This window comes from Parasteatoda tepidariorum, chromosome 3 (assembly GCF_043381705.1).
Source record: "Parasteatoda tepidariorum isolate YZ-2023 chromosome 3, CAS_Ptep_4.0, whole genome shotgun sequence".
Lineage (NCBI taxonomy): Eukaryota > Metazoa > Arthropoda > Arachnida > Araneae > Theridiidae > Parasteatoda > Parasteatoda tepidariorum.
This window is the reverse complement of record NC_092206.1, coordinates 52,078,659-52,106,442: the sequence shown is the minus strand read 5'-3', so window position 1 is coordinate 52,106,442 and position 27,784 is coordinate 52,078,659. Positions and strand designations below refer to the sequence as shown.

General features: G+C 28.8%; 1 protein-coding gene across 2 annotated transcripts; it reads right to left on the bottom strand.

Moving 5' to 3' along the window:
• Positions 1-39: 39 nt before the first annotated feature.
• Positions 40-23,080, bottom strand: LOC107441316 (dual specificity mitogen-activated protein kinase kinase 1). 2 transcript variants are annotated; one of them, XM_043046109.2, is made up of 11 exons: positions 22,742-23,080; positions 18,286-18,508; positions 16,776-16,922; positions 15,855-15,932; positions 15,071-15,122; positions 12,277-12,401; positions 9,454-9,652; positions 4,792-4,868; positions 4,194-4,255; positions 3,331-3,376; positions 40-518 (listed from the first exon to the last, which is right to left on the bottom strand). In XM_043046109.2, the coding sequence occupies exons 1-11, from the start codon at positions 22,843-22,845 to the stop codon at positions 405-407; spliced, it is 1,227 nt and encodes a 408-aa protein (XP_042902043.1). In that variant the 5' UTR covers positions 22,846-23,080; the 3' UTR covers positions 40-404. The 2 variants fall into 2 exon arrangements, with proteins under 2 accessions (XP_042902043.1, XP_071034738.1); XM_071178637.1 differs by lacking the exon at positions 40-518 and adding an exon at positions 1,345-1,595 and having other exon boundaries at positions 22,742-23,077.
• Positions 23,081-27,784: the final 4,704 nt, after the last annotated feature.

The following is a 27,784-nucleotide window of genomic DNA, read 5'->3' as shown; positions in this document are numbered from 1 at the left end:
TATTAAAAGATCTCCTTTTTGGATATATATATATATATATTTTTTAAGTAGATTGCTGCATTTTTAATTACAAGACAAATTAAATTTTCAGTACATATGAAAAATTCTGAGGTGATAAATTTCATTTTCTCTAATTGAAAATTTATTAATTGTCTACATAAGAAGATCAATCAAATGTATAAGGTACTTCAGAACTAAATACATAGAATTGGAACTTCAGCAGTCATACATATAAAAATAAAAGCTGTTCATTAATAATTAGCATAAGGTAAAATCACAAAAAAGAGAAAAATATTAAATGGATACTATGATTGGCGCAACAGGATAAAACAAAGAAGCCACAATATATGCTTCTTCTATGACATGTGAAAAAAAAAAGTTGATTACAGCTTCACATAAACTTTTTAACCATCAGGGGATGCTTTTGTAGGAGAAGATGAATCCAGTCCCATTGTTTGACAAACCCAACCAGCAAAATCAACTTTTTCAGTTTCAGATCTTTTCACAAATGCATGAGTCTTAAAAAAAAAAAGGAAAAACACCAGTCAAGGCAAACAATGAGAAAAACTAATTTGCAATAAAAGCTGTTTATTAAAAGAATGATAAATATGTTAAAACAAAAATATAATCATTAAAATTTACAACACAACTTTCTAATGCAACCTAAAATCAGAAATGACCAACTTGCAAGCCTGGACAATTTTGAATAGTAAATGATATAGACGAATAAGAAATTGAGAGATTGGCTATAGCATTATATCAATATTAAAAAACAATAAGATAGTTTTTACATACATCAAAAGTTTTCTCCGGAATAAACATTAATAAATATTATACAGTGAAACCACTTGGGAGCGACCACTCACAATTCCACACTAAAATGGTCATTTTTAGAAGTTACTTTCATTGACTTCAAAATTGTTATCGAAGGTACATGATTTTAATTTTAGTCAGTGTCATTTTCTGGTGTGGAAATGCCATTTCTGTTAGCGCCATAAAAAGACATATCGATGAATAAAATTTAGCGTCTATAAAAATGATTCCAACTAATATAATTATGCGTAAAAACAAATTTAACAATTACTAATGATAAAACTATTTTAAATAAGCAATTTTTTTTCTAAGTTTGCATTTAATTTAAGATCATAAAAATTAGTTAGGATAAAAATATGAGAAGAGGGTTATTTGAGATGCTTGTTTTTCATAAGATAGAATTTTTATTTTCAAGTTTAACCTCGAACTCTTGAAGTAAATCATTGCTAGTATCGTCTTTAGTGCACTCTGACTGCAACATGAGGTTGTATCGTCAAAAAGAACTTTCTAAATAAGAGCATCACACAAATATTTTGAATACATTTAAATCTACTTATTTGCTTTGTAAAATTTTTTCTTTTTACATTTTTTCTAGTTTTTTTATTTAAACTTTTCAGTATTTGGTGCAGATGTTTGCCTGGTAGAGGTTTTGTCTCCCCTAAAGCTTTTCTTCAACAAAAATATGGAAAAATTTGGTGCCTTCCAAAAGTAGTCATAGAGTTGGTCGCTACACAAAAGTGGTCCTTCCTGGAGGTTTCACAGTGTATTCACCTCAATATGCACTGTTCGAAATAAAATTTTACTAAACTTAATACTTATTAACACTAATTTACTAAGTTAGAGAGAATCTACTAATAATTATAAGAAAATATCAAGCAATTTCCAAGAGCTTTCTCTCTCCGCAAAACCAAGCATTAGGCTCATGTACCTTTTCCATGACATATATTATTAATATATGAATCTTATTTTTATCAATGTGTATCTATTTATAGTTATGAAAAAATATCAAAAGTTATAAATATTTTTAATATTGTCATAATTACATGGAGATATGCCACAGCATATCTAATAATAGGGTACCTATGTTTTTTTTTTATATACTCATTGAGTTTGAAAACTATTTTGTTAAATTGATTCTCCAAACTTATTTTGTTTCCCAAATCCAGAGATTCTTCAAAAATCTAAAGAGTTAAATATGCAGGAGAAAAACAGATGAGAAGAATGTAAAAATAGAGCACTGGACACTCTACTCCACCACCAGAGAAATAATTGACAAATGTCCCTCTGGAACCACACCGATAATTAGACTCTGGTCACATTTATTCACACTTTCAACTGTAGTATTATTCTTAATCGATAATGATTAGATTAAGCAAGATGGTTATTAATTATTTCTTACACGTTGGATAGCAACAGTCTGGTTGAAAAATAGAACAGCTATGGTGAATAAATATTTGCTAACCTTCTGAATAAGTCTCTTGTATTAAGGTGATAAAACAACACTTCACAACTAAGCCCAACACTATTATTTTTACTCTCTAAAATGTACGGTTCCAAAATTTAAAGCTTTTCGAGTAAACTGATGCAACATGGTTAACATGCGAATAAAGGGAATTAGTTTTAGTTAGTAGATTAGAAGGGAGTTAGATGTTAGTTTTAGATTCTAGGAAGTATGCTTTTTTACCTGTTTATTATTTTCGTTGACTGCTGATTTAAAGAAAGATATTTTTTATTTATTTATTATATATTTGAAGTATATTTTAACAATTTTGAGCTTTACATGTTAAACTTCATTGGTGCTCTATTAAAAATGATATCAGCAATTGTTTTTAAAAATGAAGTACAAAATGTTACTATGGTGCGACATTTTAGAAAATCCCATTTATTTTCTCTAGTATTTACAAATATACCCATTTATCAAGAAGAGGTTTTGGAATAACCATTAAAACTATACTTAAAAAAAGTTATTGCCTTAGGTATGAGTTTTTAATAGCTTTCAATAATTTTGTATCAAAATCTACAGCAGGAAACATATTATTAGTTAGTATTTTAGAGATAATATGAAAGGTAATAAATTAAGTGAATTGTCAAATAGTTATAATTATACTACGATTAGAATAAGAAATGGATAAAAAGTTTCATTTAAAACATGTGTGTTCATAGCCTTCTAAAAATAAATTTACACTTACAAGAAAATATAATGAATTGGTTAATAATATTAGAACTCAAAGCAATAAAATAATTTTACAGTTCTTGAAACAAGACAAAGATTTAAAATCATTTGAACAAAATATTTTCAAATGAGTTCCTTGTCACAAAAGAATAGGAAATTATTAATGTATATCAAATTTTAAAATGTCACATAATATTTGCCAATAAATCAGAAGAGTAGAAAACAAATTTTTATTTATATAAAGTATGTTATTAATTATAATATGTATTTCTTTAAAAGCAACTATAGTTTTTGTTATAATTTTGTCTTTATGGGATTCAGAGTTAATTTAAAAATATACTTACAGTTAAAAATTTGAGATCAGCCCTTTCAGCAGGATTTTTCTTTAAACTAAAGATAAAGAGAAAAAAAAAATTAAAAGCAACAAATGTTTAAAAAATTAAACGCAGCAAATAACCAAATTTTTCAATTTGATAACTAGAAATTAGGCTTATCTTTCAAGCTTTTTAGACAAATCAGCCTTTTTCGCTAAGATGTTCAGAACAAGTTATGCATGAAAGTAGGACAAAATAACTCACTACTTCTACAATGAGAGAATAACTTCAAAAAGCAATTGCTATAAAAGTTTCCTCAAGCAAAAGGATTGATAAAAAAATATGATTAGTGAAAATGTTTGAAATGGCAAGTGAATGAATTAGTGAAAATGATCGAAGACAATATTTGAAAAGAAACTAAGTATTTCAAGAATATTATCAAACTTACAAAACTAATGATATCTCTATGATATAAAACTGCTTTTCAATTTTGTCAGTACATTCTCATTAACTTAAAAATTACATGGTATAATAAAGTTTTCTAACATGAAGAATGAGATTTCTTTGGTTGTCATCAATACAAAATTAATAATAATTATTAAGGTACTGTTTACCAATAAAATATTCCTTTATCCCTAATTAAAAGGTAGTAAACAAATAATACTTATCACACTTTTTTACTTTGATTTGCAATAATACAATAATAAATACACAATAGTAATTAACTTATATTTAATTTTTTTATAAGTTTGGAAAAACTATGTCTAATTAAGATATGCAACTAAAATAATGAATTTTATTTCAATAGAATCATAAAATAAATCTGTTATTATAATAAAACATTGCGATCTTTCAGTTGTTCAAACTTAACTTAAAGAAAAAATTAAAATTACCATCTATCTACTAGGTCTTTAAACTCCGGAGAAAATACACTGGCAGGTACAGAGGGTGGTGGCTGAAAAAAAAAATGTTTACAACTTTAATATTTGAGTGTCAAAGCCTTTTGAGATATTACCAAAAAATTTAAACTTTTAAGAATGCTTCAAAAACATGTTAAGGGACATAGAATTATCAAGTGTTAAAATTGAAGGCAAACTTACACAAGAGTTTTTCATGGTGGATTGTTTAAAAAGGGCCAATACATTACAGTATAAAGAGTTAGAGAGTGGGGATCATGTGAAATTTTAACTCAAAACTCATTTAACTCATTTCTATACTCAAAAGCTTATTTTATGAATATTACTAAATTCACTACAATTATTATTCAGTTTAGTTACAAGATATTCAGTGAATTTTAAACAATAAAATTATTATTTTTAATAACTCTTTAACTGCTAAACATTATATATCAATCAAGCTACAAGTTAACTAATTCTCATTAGTTTAAATAAAGATATAACATTATACATACTGAACATTTTATGAAATATAAAAATAACATAGATAAAATATTTTCATAAGAAGTAAATTAAAAAGGAATTTAACTATTACCTCATTTACAATGTAGTCTAGAAGTTCAAAAATTGACATAATTCTTGGTCCATCTCCATATGGCAAATAAAAGCTACCTACAATTGTTAAAAAAAAAAAAAAATTAAGAAATGTATAATTAAAATTCCAAAAACTATGTAATTTGATAAAAGAAATAACAGTAATATTAAAATAGTATTTTTTTAAGGAATAAAAGTGTTAAAATAAATATAATTTTATTACCATTAACTTTTCAAGCTTTACCATATAATTATATATAGGACTAATGCCAGTATGGCGACATCACGGCAACTGTCGCCAAATGTTCCACAAATGTCGTAAAAAATATAAGAATGGAGGACAAAATTGTTACCTTTAAATATGTTTGGAAATTATAACAAAATAGTAACAAAAATAGTTTTTTTTTCTTCTTTGCATTAAAATACATGCATTTTTAAAAAAATAAAGTATCATACTAATTCTATTTCATGGGTAGGTTAGGTTTTAGTTTCAAGATTTTTCAAATGGAATAACTAAAAGTGCCTAGTTAAAAATAAGCTACCTACAAGTGTAATTGTTCATCAATAAAACATAATCTTTTGCTCTTTTAGAATTTATTTTATTTAGAATTTTTAGATTATTTTTAATATAATATTTTGTTAGTTTTTACTTTCTTTGTTTTCCTCATTAATTTATTTATTTGGTCTCAGCATTTTAATCTGTATGTTGAATCTATTTACTAATATTATTTAAACTTTTTTTTCCACTTAATTTTAATAAATTCCAATCTTTAATCATTATGGGGTTGTAGAGGCTGTTGGTTGCGTCAGCTCAGATTGCATGAAAAACTGAGGTAGAAGGATAGAGGATTGGAATGAAGATCGAAGGTAGGAGGACGAACCGAAATAGTTCCTGCGCGGAATACCGGCGGAGGAGCATCAACCGGCGGCCAAGGCAGGGAGTGAAAAGGCTGAAGTCCAGTATTTAAGCAGATGACAGTTTGCCTTCGAGAGAGGTTGTTGTGCAGCGTCCGAGACTTCGTCCCGATATCCCAATTTTTCCCGGCGACGCCCACCTGCAGTATGCGACATTTACAATCAAAAGTTTAAGTTTTTAATTGTTCTTTTAATAACAACTTTTAATGTTTTTAAAGAATAACTTGTTAATTGGAGTTTGTGAAGTTTCGTAGATGGTTTGTTATCTTTCAATATTAAAGAGGATGTTTCTTTGCCATATTGTTTCATTTTTGAAAGTCTTACATTCCCATCACCGAAGCATATACAATTGGTGACCTGTAAACGAATGCGTATATTTCTGTTTCTGCAAACTGCTTTTGAGAAATTCTACTAGTTGATGGATTACGGGGAAATGCTGGTACGTGTCAAGTTTTAAAGTTTTTTGGCAAGCCGTGAGTACAAATTACTGCTATTGTTGGACTTATATATTTTGGATTAATGCGAAAAATGCCCGAATCTACTGAAGCTGCTGATCAACAAATTGCTCGTGTCACTGTAAAGCCGCCACCTTTTTGGAGAGGTAATCCAGAATTGTGGTTCAGACAAATAGAAAGTCAGTTCACTCTTGCGGGAGTAAGTACAGTATCAACGAAATTCCACCATGTAGTTGCTGCTCTACAACCGGAGGAACTGGCGATTATCAGCGACATCGTTATCAGTCCACCTGTGGATAAGCCTTTCGCCGCACTTAAGAAAAGATTGTACTCTCAATATGCTGAATCTGAAGCTCAACGGTTAAGGGATTTGATTTCGGGGATGCAACTTGGCGACCGCCGTCCTTCAAGACTGCTTCTGGAGATGCGGAATAAAGCCGGAGCGAGAATTAACGATGAAATTCTTAAATCTTTATTTTTGCAAAGATTGCCTACTAACGTTCAACAGATTTTGGCGATTTCCAACGATAACCTGGACAAGCTGGCAGAGATGGCGGATGGTATCATGGCTACAACAACTAACGCACAGTCAGTCAGCGTAGTTGCTGATTCGACGGATCAGACGGATTTACGGTCTTTATTGACTGAGATCACAGCTCGTCTCGCACGGTTGGAAGCCCGTACAAGTGACCGGTCGAGAAGTACTAGTCAGAAACGCTCTACAAGCCGAAGCCGACAGTCTGCAAATTCACAGTATTGCTGGTATCATAAAATATTTAAACAACGAGCCACAAAATGCCGACCTCCATGTTCGTTCCTGCCGGAAAACTGCTGAGGCCGTCATCTAGTCATAAGGATGACGGCGAAGCGGTGATTCAGCGACTTTATCTGACGGACAAGTCTACATCCTCACGTTATCTCATCGATACGAAAGCTGACGTCTCTGTGATACCTTGTGCTGCTTATGCATCCAGTGACCATTCCTCTCAGATGAAGTTGTTCGCCGCAAACGGTACGACCATTCCAACGTTTGGCCAACGCCTGTTGAAATTAGACCTCGGACTCAGAAGAGAGTTCAACTGGCCTTTTATCATCGCTGCCGTGCCTCATCCAATTATCGGAGCTGACTTCTTACGCAATTTTGGTTTATTAATAGACGTCAAAAATGCTACAGTAATTGATCCTTTGACCAAGTTGCAAACAAGAGGTACCCGGTATACTGGGAATGCTTCAGCGGTAAGGGTAATATTAGAGAACTCCAAATTCCACAATTTGTTGTCTGAATTTCCTGCTCTGATTAGATCAGGTGTCACGCCAAGAAAAGTTAAGCATGGAGTAGAACATTGGATANGGGGTACCTTTTCATAGATGAAGGTTGACATGGTCTGTAACTACTCTCCCCACATTGGTGACCTTCGGACGTGATGTGAACACGCCTACCTTGGCAAAAACGCCCACTTTGATCTGGATACGCCTACATCGGCAGTAACGCCTACTTCGTTGGATGGTCCACATTGAACAGTTGACTTGCTACTTGTGACTGCATCATTATCCACCTCCTCACGCAGTTGCTACTCAGTCTCATCTCGATCACACACAATGTTGGCTTGCATACACTCGACTGCTAACGCAACACAGGAGCGACTACAACCGTGAAGTTAATACACCTCTCACATTCAGCACTTAAAAAAATACGGTGATCTTAATACAGCTCTCCTGGCTTCTCACAAAACAGCAATGAATCAACTAGTGGTATTCGTTCATCGAATTCTATCACAGATATAATTCTAGTGCGGGAGTACTGTAGCGTATCTACCACTGCAAAATTACAACCACAATTCACTAGTGTATAAGACATGTTAACTCGACTCTATGTCGGGGTACCTTTTCATAGATGACGGTTGACATGGTCGATTACTCCTCTCCCCACATTGAACCTAATTAGTTTTAGCGTGTTATAGATGGCAATTAATAACTTTTGATAAATACCACAACATGAATATTGCAATTGTAAAGTTCAATATTTTTTTTCGTCTTAAGTTTGTCAACCATAGTTATTTTCTGAACCACTAAACAGATACTTAGGTGGTGCTATTGGACCACTAAATATTTTTTGCTGGTGTGAACCCTAATTATATCTATATAAACAATGTAAGATTCGACAATTTGTGAAGATTTTACTTACAAAATTTCTTGGTGTATATGGATTCAGCGTTAACTCTTTTATAAAAGATGAATTTTTACACAAAGCATCTACAATTATTCATTGAAAATTTTTAACATATTTCAATAGACAATTTTTCTCATAGACCTAAAAACCATTAATTTAGACTTATATACAGTATTACATTTTAAGCAAAATGACACATTTGATTTAGCTTTGTTTCACTGAGAACAGTTATAAAACAATACAGAGATTTTGCAAACTCAATGGTTGAATGGTAATTATTGCTTGAGCTACTGAATTCAGCACTTTTTGTTTTGTTACTTATTTTTGAAATAATGTTAAACAGAAAAAGTTAGAAATGGCAGTACAACTAAGACTGAATAAATGCAATTTTATTAATTTTAAAAAAAATAATCTACATAGTTTAAAAATAATAAATACACTACGGAACCGATTATCCGGATGGATCGGGACCATGGCTGTTCCGGATAACTGATTTTTCCGGTTTTCTGAATCGCTACGAAAAGCCTTTATTTTTATTGTTAAACCGAACTAAAAAAAATAATATTTGGAAATAATCTTAAAANGAATAATGAAATTATATGTAAAATATTTAAATTTTTATTACATACTATGTTTTGAAAAATAGTTTTAGCATTTATTTCAGTCATGTTAATACTAGGTGATAGTATACAAACATGTTTTAAAACTTACTTCATAATTAAGGTCACTACATTAAGTTTAAAATTCTGTAACAATGATTCAAAAACATATGCTTGAAATTCTACTGATTGTTTCAAAGTGCACTTGAATCATTCTTAAATTAATGTCATTAAAACCCTTCATCTACTCAGCTATTTGATTTTTAACATTTATAAAATGTGGTTAGATAGAAAATCTATGTTGATCCATGAAAATTCACCGATTACATTTAATATAGACATTTTAAGATGATTAAATTATATAATGCCTTTTTAAGCATAGATAACCATCTTAAACCTAATGTTGAAACAAATTTGTGTGTAAATAGTTTGTAGTTTGCAATGATATTTAGATATTTAATGACGTTTTAGATATTTAATAACCATACTTTTTAACTATTAATTTAAACTGAATAATTACTAACTTGGCCTATTTTTAGAACTAGGAGAAGGAGATTCACTCTGATCAGCACTAGCAGAATATTTTGGACCAAATACAGCTGCAAGCTCCTTAGGTTCAGGTGGGGGAATAGGATAACGCCCGATTGCCATTTCAACCAAAGAAAGACCAAGACTCCAAATATCAGATTGTACAGTGTAATGTGTTCCTTGCAACCTTTCAGGCTATTAAAAGAAAATACATGCATTATACTACAATAAATAATTTATCACAACAATTAATAATAATTTATGCACATAAGTAATATATATATATATTTTTTTTTTGAAATTGTACATCAAAAGCCAGGCTAGCCAGAATTAGACTAACCCAAAAAGCTCGAGTAACAGAAATTTTTAACAAATTTGCTTTCCTTATAAATTTTTTTTTTTAAGTTTATATTTTTATTAAAAGATTCGGGTAAAAAAAAAATCAATAAACCATCCATAAATGCCTCTCATTTGATTTCACTAAAGGACAATCCCTTCAACATAACATTTAATTCCAAAAAACATTCAAACATCAACATTAGTTCAGAAAAACAAACATTTGGTTCAGAAAGAATGCTACCTATCTCCCATCTTATTATTTAAAACTGCATAAGATAAAGCATAGTTAGATCAAGGTTGGGTTTCCTGAGCCTGAAATTTTCTCTTCTGTAATAAGAAATGCAGAAAAAATACTTTTTGATTTGTGCCCATTTAAAGTTTCTTAGAACTAAACTCATTACCGTACAGTTTATATACCAAATCTTGCAACAAAAAAAAACTGGAATAATGAAATTATATGTAAAGGATTTTTCAGTTTATGTTTTCACCTATGCTGCAATTTAACAATCGGCAAATTATAGCAAGGCTTTTTCTTACGAATGTTTCTAATAAATTTAGCCACAGCTTTTTTTTTTTTCTCCAAAAAACATAGCAATATATGAAACTAAAGTTTTGAGCCTTCAAGTTTTATTTTAAGAATTAAGGACACTTGTTTTCTCTTAAAAACTTCCGTTTTTAAATATAATAATGGAAAAATTAGATTTTCAGCTGTAGTAAAGTTAATTTTAAGAGCTAAGAATCTATTTTTTCTGTTTCTCTCTTGCTTTTATTACACCTCTTAACAGGGTTGCCACAGAAAAAAATAAACAAAATAGTTGCTTTTAGTAACCTAAAGTATGAAAACAGTTGCCTAAATAATGACTTAGTTGTCATATACCATGATACATTTAGTCAAGTTGGTGGCAAATACGATAATTTTTATGTCAACGTTAGTGTTCTAGCACTAAATTTTTATATAAAAAAATTTGTATATTTGCAGAAAATTAAATACTTTTAATTACAGTAGGGAACCGATTATCCAGAACGGTCGGGACCATCGCTATTCCGGATAACTGATTTTTCCGGTTTTCTGAATCGCTACAAAAAGAAGTTTTTTTTTATTGTTAAACAAACTAAAAAAAAAAAATAACATTTGGAAATAATCTTAAAAATAAGAAAAAACGATGAAGTAATACACTAATGATTATTTCCAAAATGATGGTAAGGTAAACATCTTTAAAAAAAGAAAGAAAAATCGTAAAATCTTATGAGGGAAAAATTTTTTTTTTAAAAAATGGCGAGAAAATTTATCAAATTTCGTTCCGGTTTTCTGATTTCCGGATAACGGGTTCTGTACCGTACTAGAATTCATTCAAAAAATACTTTTTCATTAAAAACACACACACACACTTTTTCTAAGAAATTTTCCCTCTCATCAATAATTGATTTAGCAAATATATATATATATATATGTTGCGGAAAGTGATTACTCCAATTCAAAATTCTTTAAAATCATGCAGAATTTATTAGCAATAACCGTTCGAAAAGCGATTGAGAAATGAAATAGACTTAGAATCTATGCAAATTGAACGCATTAAAAAGTGATGACTTAAATTTGCAATTGAAAACTTTTTATTTTTTAATGTTTTAATTATTTATGTAATTTTTTTCAATTTTATTATTTTTATTTTACATTTCCTAAGAAAACAAATTCAGTGTCTTCAGAAGATTTCGCAGGCTGCAGGTTTTCAACCCAATTATGCTACAAAAACATTGCTAGGAGTACAGAAAAGTCTCCTTTTCCTGAAAATAGTTGCTTTTTTTAGTCTTTTCAGGCAAAAAAAGTTGCCATAGTCGCCTCATGCTGAAAATAGTTGCATTTTAGTCGCCTGTGGTAACCCTGTCTTAACTGCTAATAAGCCTTTTATTTGAACATCACTATTTTCAATAAACAGCAATTTTATTGCTGATGGTATGTATAATGATACCTGGTATCTCTTCAGGTTTTACTCCCATATCTAAGCTTTTGCTTCTATTATCAATTCACTAAATTATGTTTTTTATTTTGGCTGAACATTTTTTAAAGTAAATTTCAAGTTTTTCACTAAGAATTTTGGCACTACATAGTATAAAGAGAGAGTAATAAGCAAGATATTTTTCAAGCCTCTCTCTTGTATTTTACCTTCAATATCCTTCTCAATTTATTTAAATTGATTCATTTACTATAAAGCTACATTTACAGTTAATTTTTAATCAACATTGACTGTGTTAACTTATAGTTACTAATAATGCGATTTTTTTTCCAATTCTTACTTTCTGAATAGTCTAGCTTTTACTCACTAGAATATTACGCATAGAGCATTCCTCTATATACAGCTAATACAAATTTAAAAAAACTGATAAAAACATTTTAAATATTTTAATAAAACATTATAAATTAACAAATGCAAATCATGGATAAAAAATTAGAAAAATCATCAAAGCATATTAAATATGCTTACCGACATGTAAGACCTAGTGCCAACAAATGAGTTTGCCATTGAATCAATCAGTTGACCACTAACTCCAAAGTCACAAATTTTAATTTCTCCTCTAGAGTTCACTAAGATGTTAGAAGGTTTCACATCTAACCAAATACAAAATGATTTAATGATAAATCAATGAACTACATGAACGAATAAGAAGTTTTGTATACTAGTATTTTCCAAATAATGAATTTTATTCTCTCTTGGTTTTAAAACAAAAATTACAATAGAATCAAAACACATAAGAAACTAATATGAAAGTTGAAGCCACTATTTCCTTGAACTATTTTTTATTTGTAATTTGAAAGGTAATTTTTTTTATTGTTAATTCTTCTTAGTACAACTGCATATTTAATGCAGAATTTTTTTAATCTTGAAACACATATAGAGTGATAATATTAGAAAAATTATTTAACTGAAATAAGTACACTTTTAAGTGTATAACAGAAATTTAATATATTGTAAACTATATTTTACTTTAACATAGCATTTATGGCCTACGTTAATAATTTTTTTATACTGCAATAACTACTTAATTGCAACATGCGACATTCAGAGAAGCAATACAAATTATTTAAACACTATGTACATGGAGCTAAAAAAGATATACCTAACTGAATTTTTCCTAGATACAGAAGAAGCTTGAAGAAATATTTAGCTTCTGGACTAACTTCACATCATTTTAATATTTGTTGTGATATTTTCTATTGGTATAAGGTAACTAAATTAAACTTTACCGTAGTAGTTAAAAAATTTTAATTAAAAAAAAAGGAAGAAAAAAAATTCCAGTTGAGTTTTTTCTTTATTTTAATTATTTTCAATGTCATTTGCAACCTACCTGTATAATTTTTTTTTAAAAAAATGTCCCTGTTTTAACTGTTTTTAGATCCTTATTTTTCAACCACCGGACAGGGGATCGGTAACAGTTGGCAAACTTTATTCATAATTCGCTAACTTAAAAAGAACATCTTTATCTTTCTGCAAAAGTAATTAATACTCATAGTCTTTTTCTTTAAATTATTTATGTGAAACTACATTTTTAGTTAGAAGTGTAATTAAAACAAAAAAATCGAAATTGACTTAATCTTGTGCCTGTTGTCAGTATTAATGTAACTGGTTTGACACATAGAATTGGTATGTTAGTCAGCAACACAAATCACGTTAAATTCAATTATTTTTTGAAATTGTATTATTTCTTTTGTATTAATTTTGTATTTATTTCTATTTTTTTGCTACTTACACATGGTTACATAATTTGGTTATGCTATTCTGTTATTTGAATAGCAATATTAATAGTTGTACAGTAAAACCTGCCAAGTTGACCACCGTTGTAAGTTGGACACCTGCATAAGTTGACCTCAATTATCAAGGGAATTTTTCCTATATAATATAACGAAGCAAAACCTTTGTAACTTGACCACCTGTCTATTTTGAATGTTGACCACTGAAATAACTCAATTTTGTCTAGGAGTATTATGAAATTTTATTCTAAAACCCTTATAAGTTGATCAGAAAAAAAAATTCAGAGAATTTTCTGTCATTTTGCAATGTATGTTAAAATTTCACTTGTTTTTTGAAATAGCATAAAATGCTAATCTAAACCTGTTTGTGAGTTGACCATGTGGGGAAACTGTAGGGGGTCAGCTTTTGAACATTTCTTTCATTCAAAATATTGGGCAGATGCAAAGTCTGAACAACAGCTCCAAACAACAATGAGGGAATATTTTTGTAACAAATAGGTTTGTAAGTCTAGTAATAACAGAATAAATTATAAAGTGTTCAAATAATTTTGTTTTGTTAAAGTTTTCAAATTACATGTTTTCGTGTCCTGATATTTTAAGAAATTATTTTTATGAAACACTTCACATGCACAACTAACGAAATAATTTTTCTAAAAAAGTTAGTTAAATATTAGAATTACATGTAACAAATTGAATTTCATTCAGGTTTAAACACATTTCTTAAGCTATTTCATTTGGCTATTTGCTAAATAAATTTTTTAAGTCAAGTTTAAAAAAAAATTTAATATATAGCAACATGATATAGGAAACGAAAAAGTAAACTATGACCCACCCCCTCTATAAGTTGACCACGAAAACAATGCACCACAAGTGGTCAACTTACACAAGTTTTACTGTATCTGAATTAATATAAATTTTATTTATATACTTAACCAAGTAGCAGTTTAAAAAATGGCACAATTAGGAGAATATTTCACCACAATACTTGGATTTCCCTATCTATTAATGTGGAAAAACATGTTTTACTATTTGCAGAGAAGACTGCAGAATAAAATAAGAGAGTAAAATAAAATAAGACAGCAGAATAAAATAAAACACATGCAGAGCTGTCAATGGGTTAAATAAGTTCAGGCTCAAAATATTTTTTATTGCAGAGAGTATGTGAATGGTCGGAAATAAACTTAACAAAAAATTATTATGGGCCACAATTTTGTATAAATATATTAACAGTCAAAATTTAATTACCAACCATACTGGTTCACACTAAAACGCAGAAATATTTTACAGGTTCTTTGAGTAAATCAGGTTGACAAACAATGTTCTAGATCATCTGAAAACTGTGTCATAAAAATATGGGTCATAAAAAAATAAAACTATTAAGTAGTTTTTTGCAAATAAAACTAAAATGAATAGAAATAACCTATTTGTGTTTCGGTTTAAGTAAATAAGTATAGTAATATATTGCAAAACGATTGAAGGCAAAGTGAAAAACATTCATTTCAGAGAATACAAAATAAAATTATAGATACCTCTATGCATTATTTGATGTTTCTCCCTCAAATAATTCAGTCCTTTCAAAACCTAAAAAAAAAATATATATATAAATTATTAAGAGTTTATTATAAATAACATGGCATAAAATGAAATTACTAGGAGGATTTGAAGTTTATTAAGGCACAAATGATAGTGCAGATTGCCTTCTTACAACATGAAGTCAAACCTGCAGTTAAAACATGTCCTATTGCCATACATACAGTGCCTATTGTAACATACAGTTAAAAATGACAAAATACAAAAAAGAAAATTATTTTGAAAACTAATTTAATAACAAATACAAGAATAGACAAGAATACAGAAACAATAAAGCGTAAAGAAATAAAAGTCTAGATTTTGAAAAAATTTTGACTATGAAAACCATAAAAACAGTGCCCTTTATTAATTCCAAGATAAAAAAGATAAAAGAAGATCAATTTAGATCACCTGGACATAAATTCTATATTAAGGTTTGAAAAAATAAATTATTACATATAGCAATTTAAGTTTCCTACTTAAACTTAAATTTTTTATCACAATAATAGATGAAAGCAATTGTAGCATTGTAAAAAACAATATAAAATATGAGCTTTACATTGCTTGAATATTCAATGTTAAGATATTACTGAAATATATAGTGAAAAACATTTTAAAGACAGACATCTACTGTAGCACTAAAACAAAAGATTTTAACAGTACCATTATATTTTTATGAACTCAGTCTAAGAAATTTTATCACAAAAACTTATTTCAAAAATAAAAACTTAGAATACAACTTACAGCAATTGTTACTTTTCCTAAAATTGGCTCAGGAATACGGCCAGCTTTTTTCAGCACTAAATCTAAAGATCCACCATCCTAGGATAAGAAATACAATAAAATGATACAATAAAATTAAGAATTGAATTCACAAAAACAACATCACAGATAAAGAGTTATAGAAATAAGTACTATAAGTTGTAAAACCTATAATACTGGAGTATAAAAGTTAAGAAATTTATAATGAATACAAATAATTTGTAATATCAATATCTTTTAGTTAGTAATTATTAGACTTTCGTTAGTTTGATATGCTAAAAATATTATTTGTTGCATACTTAAAAGAAGACATTGAATTTTTCGTCTTCTTTTTAAGGTTTTGAAATGTATGTCTAGAAACCACATAGTAAAAAAAAAAAAAAAAAAATGCAGATTTTAGCAAGAAAAAAATACATTAATGCCACGGCATTGTAAGCATTACATATTTTCTAGTTTATTTTAATTTCCTTCATAATTCATATTTAATCATTCCAATCCTTTCTAAATAAATAAAACAGTTTATTAACTTTTATTCCATTTCATAAAGATTGGATGTAAATATTTTTATCCTCTTCCTCTTTCAATGCATGTAACGGCTAATTTACATATGTATTAGCATTACAATCAATATGTTTTTCATTTAAGCAGTGAAATATCTAATAGAAATCTACATAATTTATTTTATACATTTAAACAATTACAAATTATCAATTTTTTTCTGGCTAAGGATAAAAAATAAAAGCAGTGAAACATTTAATATAATTTCTTTTTAAATAATGAGGTCTAGTCTGCAGGATACACTTCATAATAACTTGCAAAGAAAATGTTTCTGTCAATAATTTACAATTATAATACTAAGCTCATAATTTATTGATAAAAAAAACTAATGCATTTCATGCTCACCATATATTCCATACAAATATTGATTTCACCATCACTATAAAAAGCACCATAGAATCCAACAATATGGGGTGAGTTACATTCATGTAAAACTTTCAGTTCTCTGATTATTTGGTTTCTGATAGCTGGTTTAACTTCCAAGTGGATGAGCTGCAAGAAGATATTTAAAATATTGAATTTCACAAACTTACAAACCTAAATCAAAATGGGTTTTATTTCTTATTATAACCATTTAAAAAAAAAGGTAATTTTTTTTAAAGCTAACTTTTTGAATAGATGGGAAAATAGCAACACAAAGATCTTATAATGAAGTAAAACAATTTTTACCTCCAACAGATTCTCTCAATTTTAATTACTGCAAGCAACTAAAGTACAATGTTGATTCCCCATAGACTTGATTTAAAAAGCACTATGTATTTTTGCTCATTTTTCTTTATAAAATATTATAAATATAAATTAATTCTAATGAGTTTAATAATTATTCAAAAATACAACCCATTAGGGAGATTTGTGATAGTGAGGTGGAAATTTAAAATGTTTGAATGCACGGCTCTGAAATGAAACTTAACTGGCACAAAACTTAATATTTATTTCATCCTTATGCTAATTTTGATAGACACATGAGAAGCTCGTGGAAGATGCACTAAAACCATTTGCTTATCTTTTTTTTTTTTTTTTTTAAATATTCAAACATTAGTGTAAAAAAATAGTGATGAAGAAAATAGAATAATAAATCTTGCTAAAAAGAAATTTTTAGAAAATTTTCTCAACTTGCAGTGCAAAGATGATTGATAATTATTATTAAACAGGCAAATGATAATTATTTTATGCCTTTCCAACATCTTGTATTTTTCAGTGTTTTAAAAAGAACATTTAACAAATAAACTTTGAAATCTATAACTGGAACTTCACGTCAGATTAAAGTGCATAACAAACAGATATTTGTTATATAAGCAAAATGGGTAATGTTATATTCCACTTTGGAAGCTTGAAAAGATATGTAATCCACACAGAAAGCTAATATAAATTAGGTCTAAAAATATTAATTAAATTCTAAAATTTAGAGAATAAAACTTAATCTATTTAATTTGAGCAATGCATAACTTGCCATAAAGCAAATTGTTTAAAAAAAAACTGTTTAAAACAATACAAAAAACTTCTAATTGAAACACAATAAAATATTGTTAATTTTTTTTTTAAGATACTAACACAGGCAGGAAAATCATAAATAATGTAACAAAACTGATAAAGTCAAAACCGATAAAGTCTGAAATAATGCCACGAAACTGAAAGTCTGAAATTAGTCAAAAATCTAAAATAGTATAATACCTAATAAAAATTTAGTGTATAAAACTTTTCTAATTTAACAAGAAATAACTAGCTATATAGGACCTCTGTCAAATTAATTAAATTTAAATAGAAAAAGCGAAGCACTATAAAATATTTTATAGATTTTATATTAGAAAAATATACAACATAATTATGATTAGTACAACGAAATTTTATGACATACTTTACGAGCCATTATGAGTCCACTTGGTTTATGTAAATTTTTGGTTACGACTCCTCCATTACCAGCTCCTAATTCACCTAAATTTTCCAAATCTTCATTGATTAGTTCACCAACTTTTTGCTTTTGAGTTAGAAAGGCTTCTAACCTTTTTCTTTGTTGATCATCTAGCTCTAACCCTTCTAAACTTTTTTGCAAAGCTTCAAAACTTGTGTCTAGAACTGATCTAAATAAAATTAAAATAAATAAATAAAATGTAGTATAAATAAAGTAAAGCAGTAACTGCCAATAAAATTTGGCAAAAATATTATATTCATACAAGATAATTTTCAAAGTAAACACTATAACTAGCAGTAAAACTAGCAGTTTTTCAATACCATTTGAAAATTTTATTTTCGAACAGGAGAGCCTATTTTAAAATATAAAATATATCACATTTAATAGAAAATTTCTCACATTAAAAAATTCGTGAAATTTGTCATTGATACAAAAAATTAAAAGGATAATTGTATTCTCTGTGGCAGATATGTGGCGACATTGTCGATGAATGTTACCAAGTTCTTGCAGAAAGAGTTTTCCTTTGGGAAGTTAAAAATTTTGGTTTCCTCTTTTGCAGAAATTTTTGAAAGATTTTATCTTTTCAACAGAATTATGTTCAAAAGATGCCTTACTCGCTCATCTGAGTGGAAAAAAAATGCTTGTGATTTTTCTATTCTTATTTGAGAATAATGAAGTAAAAAATTTAGATTTTTCTTCTACATAAATTTTCATTCTATTTTTTTATGTGGTTATTACTATTGATTTCCAGAAGCTTTTAAAATCTGATATTTTTAATACATTATTTATTTCAGCAACTGAATCTTAAAAAAAAACGGATTTAGTGCCTAACCCTACTTTGGAAGAGTCCGATTTGAATGATTTTGCCGCCAATCTTTTTTTCGGTAGTTAATGCAACGGGTTTAACTATTTTTTTATTATACTTTATATACAATGATTTACAAAATGCGAAAAAGGAAATAATTTGTGTGTTTTCCCCCTACAAAATAAAAGAATATTTCCCATAATATTAGAATTCAAAAAATATTAGAATTAAAAAAATTATTTTATTTAATTCCAAAACTTTTTTTTTCCTCCTTTTAATTAAAAGTTGATGATTTTGTCACTTTAAATTAATAGCATGTATGTTTTTTTATTTTTAAAAGTAACTTGAAGAAAGATATTATTTTTAGAGAGGTATGTCATAGAAAGCCTGAACAACTTCTGCCACAGGGATTGTATTAAGTTTCCAAAAGGTACTAAATAATCAAAAGCGAACAATCAGTTGAACGATATAACATTTCATGATTCCCACCTATTTTTGTCTCAGACTATTGAGGGTCTAAGATTTTCAATAACAATATACAACTTAAATGCTTTACTTGTAAACCTAAGAACACAACCACCCCATAAGCAGAATATTTTCAAATGTTCTGCAACAGGACTTATTAATTTATACAAATGTTCTGCAAGCATTTCACAGCGAAAAAAAGCCAACTTTACGTTAAAATACTATATGTTCATTTATTAAAATGCAGGATCATGCACTGGTACACTACATTCTTTTTTAAACCAAGGGGCAAACATTTTTGATTTGTTACTTTTTCAATCACTTTTGAAGTGCAAAATTTTGTTAATGACGATGATGAATTATTAATAAAATGCCTATGATATGAAGGTCCGAACATTAAAATAAGGGCTGCCTTAAAAATATTCTGAAGGGACAAGTGCTCAGGTGGTGCATCATTTGCAAGCACAAACATTCGCTGGTCTGTTGTTCCAACAACTTCATCTCCATCGAAAGCATTTGGTCTTTTAGAAATGATTCTGTCAATCGTGGATCCTCACGATTCACAAATAGCTTCCGAAATGGGAATAGAAAATATAAAAGTCATGAACTTTATGAAATTGGAAATCTCTGAATTTAATTCTTTTACGGCTTGCTTTAGAAGCTCTCTTGATAAAAATGGTAATCGATTTCTCCTGCTGTCTGCTAAAAACTGATACATCCATTTTATAAAAATGTTATAGCCAAAAGCTAATTCTAATTTCGTCCTCAGAATGGCAAGATAGATTACTGATAAATGTGCTGAAATCTGTGCAAGGTGTCAAATGTTCCTCTTCTAAAGCAACTGGAAAACAGCAAGTGGTCAAAGCTGAAGAGAATTTTCATTCGTTTAATGACAATATCAATGTTTCCCGCTTTTTCAAAATATATTTTGTACTGCTCCAACATGGAATCAATGTAGATTATCATTTGCATTGCATCTGAGGAAAATATAGAAAACTCAGAATTGCTTTAGACGGAGCGAAGTCTTTTGGAGCTAGCAGGCAAATCTGGCAGAGGAACTTCTCGAAACATACTTTCTGACTGAGGTAGGAGGAAATGTTCGGCAAGATTATGAGGGAAAGCTTTTAAACCTTCAGGTCATTATGGTCCACAGAAGAATGTACGTGATTAGGGTTGGGGATTGTTCTGCAAGACTACCGGAGGCAGGTAGGAGCCCCCCCCCTCCAACCTGTTCGCAGGAAAACGTGGTCAGTTATTCAAGATACAAATTGTTCTGCAGGACTTAGTTTGTTCTGCGACGTACGTCGCAGTTTTAGGCACTTTCTGCTTCTGGGACAACCACCATTTTATAAACGACCATTAATTATAATGCTTTATTTTAAAATTATGTGATGAATTCAATCCAGTTCATAATTCGTCTACAGAAATCAACTATATTTATATTAAGGATTTAATTGACCAAAATTACACAGTAAGCATGGGTGCATAATGACATATCGTGGCCCAACAGCCAGATGCAGACAAAGGCCCATAAGCAGAATATTTTCAAATGTTCTGCAACAGGGCTTATTAATTATACAAATGTTATGCATGCATTTCACGGCGAAAAAAAAGTCTTACTTTACGTTAAAATACTATATTTTCATTTATTAAAATGCAGGATCATACACAGATACGCTACATTATTTTTAAACCAAAGCAAACATTCTTGATTTGTTACTTTTTCAAATATCATTTAAAAAAAACTTGACTATCTGTATCTTCAATAAGGGACAGCCTTTTCGCAGGAAAATGCTGTCACTTATTCAAGATACAATAATTGTTCTGCAGGACTTCGTTTGTTCTGCGACGTGCGTCACAGTTTTAGGCACTTTCTGCTTCTGGGGACAAAGGGATATTCTCAAAGGATTTGTTAGTGCCAACTATCACAGCTAAGGGACTAAACTACTTTCGCATTTGCAAAAAAATTTAATAATTTGCCAGAAGTGGGCAATGAATAATTCCAACAGACTTTCGTATTGGTCCTCTTCTGTGATGTTTTTATTCTAAGTTTCTGAGATGCCACTGTCTGGAATTCACTAAAACTTGGTGACTGATTTGATGTAGATATAGTTAAGAAAATATCCCCTGATATGGCTTGCCTGGAATGAGTTAAGTTTTATTCCCTTCTATGGTTCTTTTTCTTATTTGGTTTCTTACATGCTACGGTCTGATCAGTAAAGTTATCACCAAAACTGAGTGATTAATTTGCCACAGGTACCCATACAGAAATCCTAATAAGAAAATTTAAAATATTACTAATAACCCACAAACATACTGGCACCTTTCAAGCTAATATTTTCAGCTCTTTTCCTAAAAAGGTTGAGCAACACTACATTAGAGCTGTACCTACTGTTGGTGTACAATAAAGACAAGACTGATGGATGTGTGCATTACTACTTAGGTAGCACTAGCAATGTGCACTATGCTATGACAACCCAAATTAGAGAAGAATACCGGAAATACAAATAACATTAAGATGTATTTTAATGCATAACATCACAGTCAATTTAATATACTAAATTTCACACAATAATTATGAAAAGTTGTTTAATAAAATATTTATCATAAGCATAATATACTAACTACGAACAAATATTTTTTCACAGCATTTGCATAGAAATAATTTTTAAATATAAAAATATGTTAAATGTTTTTTTTACTTTTTAACTGAATGTACCTACAGTTGTTATAAGTACAAATATGAAATTAAATTTGTTTCCAGCTTTCACATTCATGTTTTTATTCTATAATGTCAAAGATGCAATTTTAACATTGAATTATAAAATAAACTATATTAGCTAAGATAAATATATCTAAAGAGGAGAGATTCAGATGGAGATGAATATATCTGCTTTTATATCGCGTAAAAATAAACAATTAAAGAGATGTCAAATTGTTTAGAAAAAACTATTGCACTACATGAAGAAAAAAAAATACCCACATCAATTGACATCTCATTTTTGAAAGTTTTTTACACTATACAAAATTCAATTTCCGCATTCAAGACACATCACAGTTATGTCGAGTAATAAGAATAAGCAAAATAAAAGTGACTATTGTTTAGATACAATAAAACATATGCTGACTTACTCATTATTTGCTTCTACCGTTCCTGGAGGTTCACTGTTACTGACTTCAATTGCACTGGGCGGTAGCTTAAGATTTAATTTATTTTTACCGAAATTTTTGCTCATTTTTCTGTTATGCTAGCGTACAAAGTTATAAAAACATTGTATATTTCAAACGCAATTATGACAGTAAATATGTAATGCTTTATCAGCTAACGTAGTAAACCTTTTTAGCAAATGAATGATATACAAACAAACAAAAAAATTTCACTTAATCCTGTGAAAAATCAAGTTTCTCAAAAACGCACGCAAGTGGAAAATTTTCCTGCTGATGTACAGGCAAAATATGCCAGAAGAGGGCGAAAAAAGCTCTTGGAGGAGAGCAGTGAAGAATAATAAGATGTAAGGGAAAGCGCCATCTAGCAAACATAAATGGAACACTAAGAGAGGTCATAACAAAATATTTATAAAGTTCAATTTTGCATTTTAAAATTTAATTTTTTTAAAGATTTTTTTAAAAACTATAAAAATTCTTTTCTCATAACGACATATGCTTTTATTTAAGACAACAATTATCTCATTAATTATATTTATGGATGGTGTTTTCTACACTAGGGAACGCTGCAAGCTCGGTACCGCCTAAATTTCCGGGTTACTGGTTCCGATGAATTTTAAAACCATTTGGCATCATTGTGTTTTGAGATTCTTGCAAACAATGTATAATATTACTTATTACTTGTGTTTATAATGCTAACAATACTGGTGTTTATAATGCTAAAAGTGTTAACACTAACGTAAGATGGTGCACAGCTTGCAACAAGAACAAACAGTAATAAACTTATGAAAAGATGCCATATCAAGACTGCCAAAAAAGAGAGTTATTCAAAATCTAGCAACCATGTCACCTTTTTAAACAATATATCTCTAAAAAACTAAAATAAATTTTCACTTCAAACTCACCTTCACTAACATTAATATCTTATGAAATATGGCAGATTTGAGCTAAGACATTATCTAATTTATTTCTTTTATTGAAAACAAAATTATCCGTTTGAAAACATCGCCTATCAGAATAACATTTAGTAAGCAGCTGCAAACTTTTTAACCGGAACAAGAGTAGGTGCCGAGCTCGAGATCGTTATTGTTTACATTTCTATTGAAAACACCATCCATAATAGATGATGATTTGGAAAGCAAAAGCTGAACATTTCAATGCAATTTGATGCCGATGATAAATACTACAATTATACCATCAGTTTTTGGCACGAAAAGATACTTTTCGATACAAATTCATTCTGAGCAAAAACATTATTGTTTTCTTGTTTATTAATGAATTCCTTTTACTTTCGACTTTTGAGTGGTTTCTTTTTTTTCCTTCTATTTATTATAAAGTTTAGTTGTTGATTTTTCACAATTTTTTTATAATACTTTATTTTTCCCTTTACAAAATCATGAAAATTCCTTCATGATTTTTCTTTATTTAGTCATTTTTCATTTAATAGTAGCTGTTGTATTCTTAAAGTTGTCTAATATGTTTTGTATTCTTAATGTCAGGATTTTCAAAATTATTAGTAATTGTAATATAATAATAATTTACACATGAGTATAATTTATATTGTTGCTTACACTACAGTACTACACTGCACTACAATGATTAAATGAAATTAAGAGATTTTTTATTATTTAGCTATAAAATGAAAACTATGGTTTTAAAAAAATATAAATAATAATTACTTTACTCACTTTTTAATTGGATTTCACAATTAAAGGAAATAAGGAGATAAAGTAAAGAATTCAAAAATAATTTAAAAAGAACATTTAAAGAAAAATAAAGCCGATATTATGTTGCGAATTTGCATTGGCTAATTCAAAGAACCCTTTGGCATATTTANAATGATTGCACAAATCACTTAAAATATTAAAATTATTTCACAGTATAAATGGCTGCTTGTACCCTGAAAAAGCGAAGAAATATCTTAACAAAACTATTTACTTTCTAGCTTATTTTCTAGAATAATAGTAAAATAGACCTGCCTACCCAAACTTATTAAATATTAATAACTAAGCTGCAGACTTAAAAATTCTATAAGTTTTGGTAATAACAAATAATTTAATTTTAAAAAAGCTAGAACGATTTTGTTATCAGCTTTTTCCAGGTTACAAACAGGCATGAATATTTTCAATAACTAATTTTTATTTTCTCAAATAACGTAATTTTGGAGATTGTCGGCATTCCACAGCATTTTTTTTTTTAATATCGTGTTGATGATGTCGGACGACATAGTACAACGTTTGTAAATGCAGAGATATGTCGATCGACGTTCCCCAACGTTTTCACAATATCGAACAATATTGTTCTGCAATATTGAATATACGTTATAAAAGGGGTCCATTTTTATATAGTACAATATTTCGCTGCGATATTGTACAATGTTCAAAGCTAAGTTTTTACGATATCGTTTTTGTGAATTGTGCTACTTGGGTTTAGCAATAAAATGAAAACTATGGTTTTAAAAAAATATAAATAATAATTACTTTACTCACTTTTTAATTGGATTTCACAATTAAAGGAAATAAGGAGATAAAGTAAAGAATTCAAAAATAATTTAAAAAGAACATTTAAAGAAAAATAAAGCCGATATTATGTTGCGAATTTGCATTGGCTAATTCAAAGAACCCTTTGGCATATTTACTTTATAACGAAGCAATAAAGCGATACTTTTTTATACATATACGAAAAAATTTGATTATAAGACAAATTTAAAAAACTTTTTAGGAGTTCAAATAAATTCTGCCCATTATATTTTTGTTTTAAATATTAAAAAATATAGTTTATTAAATTAAATAATTATTTCTATTAATGACTTTATTTTATGTTAGGTTTAAAGAAATTAAATTTTATTTTAAATTGGTTAAAACTATCCAAGCTTTTGTATATTTGTAAGATTTGTTGTTGTTGTTGTTCATTTACGTCGCACTAGATCTGCACAATGGGTTATTGGCGACGGTGTGGAAAGCATCCCTGAGGATGATCCGAATACATGCCATCATAATTTTGATCCTCTGCAGAGGGGATGGCACCCCCGCTTTGGTAGTTCGACGACCTGTAAGATTTCAAAGAAACACATTTCAAATTTAGCTGCTGAAGCTAGAGTATTTTTTTCGTTAATCACAAAGAATACCAAACATTGCACAGGTAGTGGGTAGAAGTTACTTTTGACTTTGAGTTTACCCCAGGAGGAAATCGATAGTCATTCCAGATTTTTCTTTCAATATAACACTTTCAGAGTAAGCTTGTCGCAAAATGCTTCGGGGAAATTTTTTTCTATTTTTTGACGAAATTTTTTTCTTTCTAAGATGCATCTAAGGCTAATAGTTAAAAGGATTTTTAAACGCTGTGTACCGGATATTCGCTACCGGGTTTAGTGTTAATACAAAATTAAGTAAAAAAGTGTAAACATTTGGGTAAGCATTTATGAAAAAATAAATATTTTTGATAAACATCGCATTTTTTTTGTATATTTATGCTACTGGGACTAATTTTCATTCCTTCATGAGGCAAAAGTTTTTTTCTACAACACATTTAAAAACCCCTTTTTTTCGAGATAAATGATCTTGTCAAAACAGTTGCTACCCTTTTTTCAGAACTAGTTCTGAAAAAAGGGTAGCAACTGTTTCAACATACAGTAATTATTAAAAGAAGCTTCTTTGTATTTTACAACAATGGCTACATATTTGCAGAAAAATACTTAACAAAACGTTTTCTTTAAAAAAAAAAAAAAAATAGGATGCCCCTTACGTAACGAGTATCCTATTTTGGAAAGAGCAGGCACCTGCTCTTTCCATTTGCTAATCTCTGTGATGGTCTCTCATTCGTCTTTTTTATATTTTTTTCTTCCTAAAATTAGATACTTTTCAAAAAAGATCATTTCATTCGCAAATTTATAAAAAATTCACTTAAAATTGCAATAAATTCCAAACAAATTAGAATTTCGGAAAATCATTTGCGTTAAGTTAAGAAAGGCCCTTAAAGCTCGTCAAATTTCAACTCTGCAGTTGGATTTCAATGGACAGTTGTTTCGTCAACGTGTTTTTTCTTTTCTTTTTTTTTTAAATTTTATGACGCAAATTAAAACATGCTTATGATTTAAGCATCCTTATGCAATTTAAAACATCCTTATGGTATAGTATTATGTTCTTAGATCGAGAAAATATATTTATTCATGATCTGACAATATCTGATTTCCCTGTTATTGTTATAAATATGTATAGAGAGGAATTTTAAATTGATCAAGATAGTTTTAAACACATTTAAGTAAACTTTAGCAATAATTTCTAAATTCATAAACTATTGACCAATTTTTTTATTTAAAAAAAAAATCTCCTTAAGCGTGTTCGTAGGCTCATTAAATATTTCTTTATTTTTTACAAGAGGGAGGACTATTTTAAACAAGTAATAAAATTTAATAATAACGAATATATTAGCTCAACAAGCCGATGCAAGAAACGCTTAACTATAAAAAAATCAAAATTTTTGATGGAAATCTATAATTTAAACGCATTTTTTTTTAAATTTTTGATTATTTAGAAAACGACCAACGTATTTCTTTTAAGTTATATGGATTTTGAACAATAATTTGAATACTGTAAAAATGTGATAATGAGAAAAGTGAGTGATGAAAAATAATATCAGATTTATATTTTTCTTATTAAATATTTCATTTTCAATAGCTGATATAATTGTACAGTTCATTAATAGTTTATTACACATATTTAAGCAAATTAATATAATTAAAGTTATTATCCGTATTTTTTCCAGCCTATACTTCGTTTCAGAAAAAATAAGCCTGCTTAACATTTTCAATATATTTTCTAATACTTAACTTATCTCTTCTGAAATAGTTGAGTATGTGGGCTAAAATTATTTTTTGAATTAAATCTATCTAAAAAAACTCGAAATTTCTTTTGCTTGAAATGTTGTTTTCAAGTTGATAATAATCATTTCCTACCATACTTTCTGAGATTAGTCTCCATCGTAAAGATTTTGGTGTTCGAGCTAGCCACT

Coding starts and splice junctions, on each gene's coding strand:
- LOC107441316 (XM_043046109.2), bottom strand. CDS start 22,845: ATGAGCAAAAATTTCGGTAAAAATAAATTAAATCTTAAGCTACCGCCC. Junction 9,653..12,276: donor GCACTAGGTCTTACATGTCG/GTAAGCATATTT, acceptor TTCTTTTAATAG/CCTGAAAGGTTGCAAGGAAC. Junction 4,869..9,453: donor TAGTTCTAAAAATAGGCCAA/GTTAGTAATTAT, acceptor TAACAATTGTAG/GTAGCTTTTATTTGCCATAT.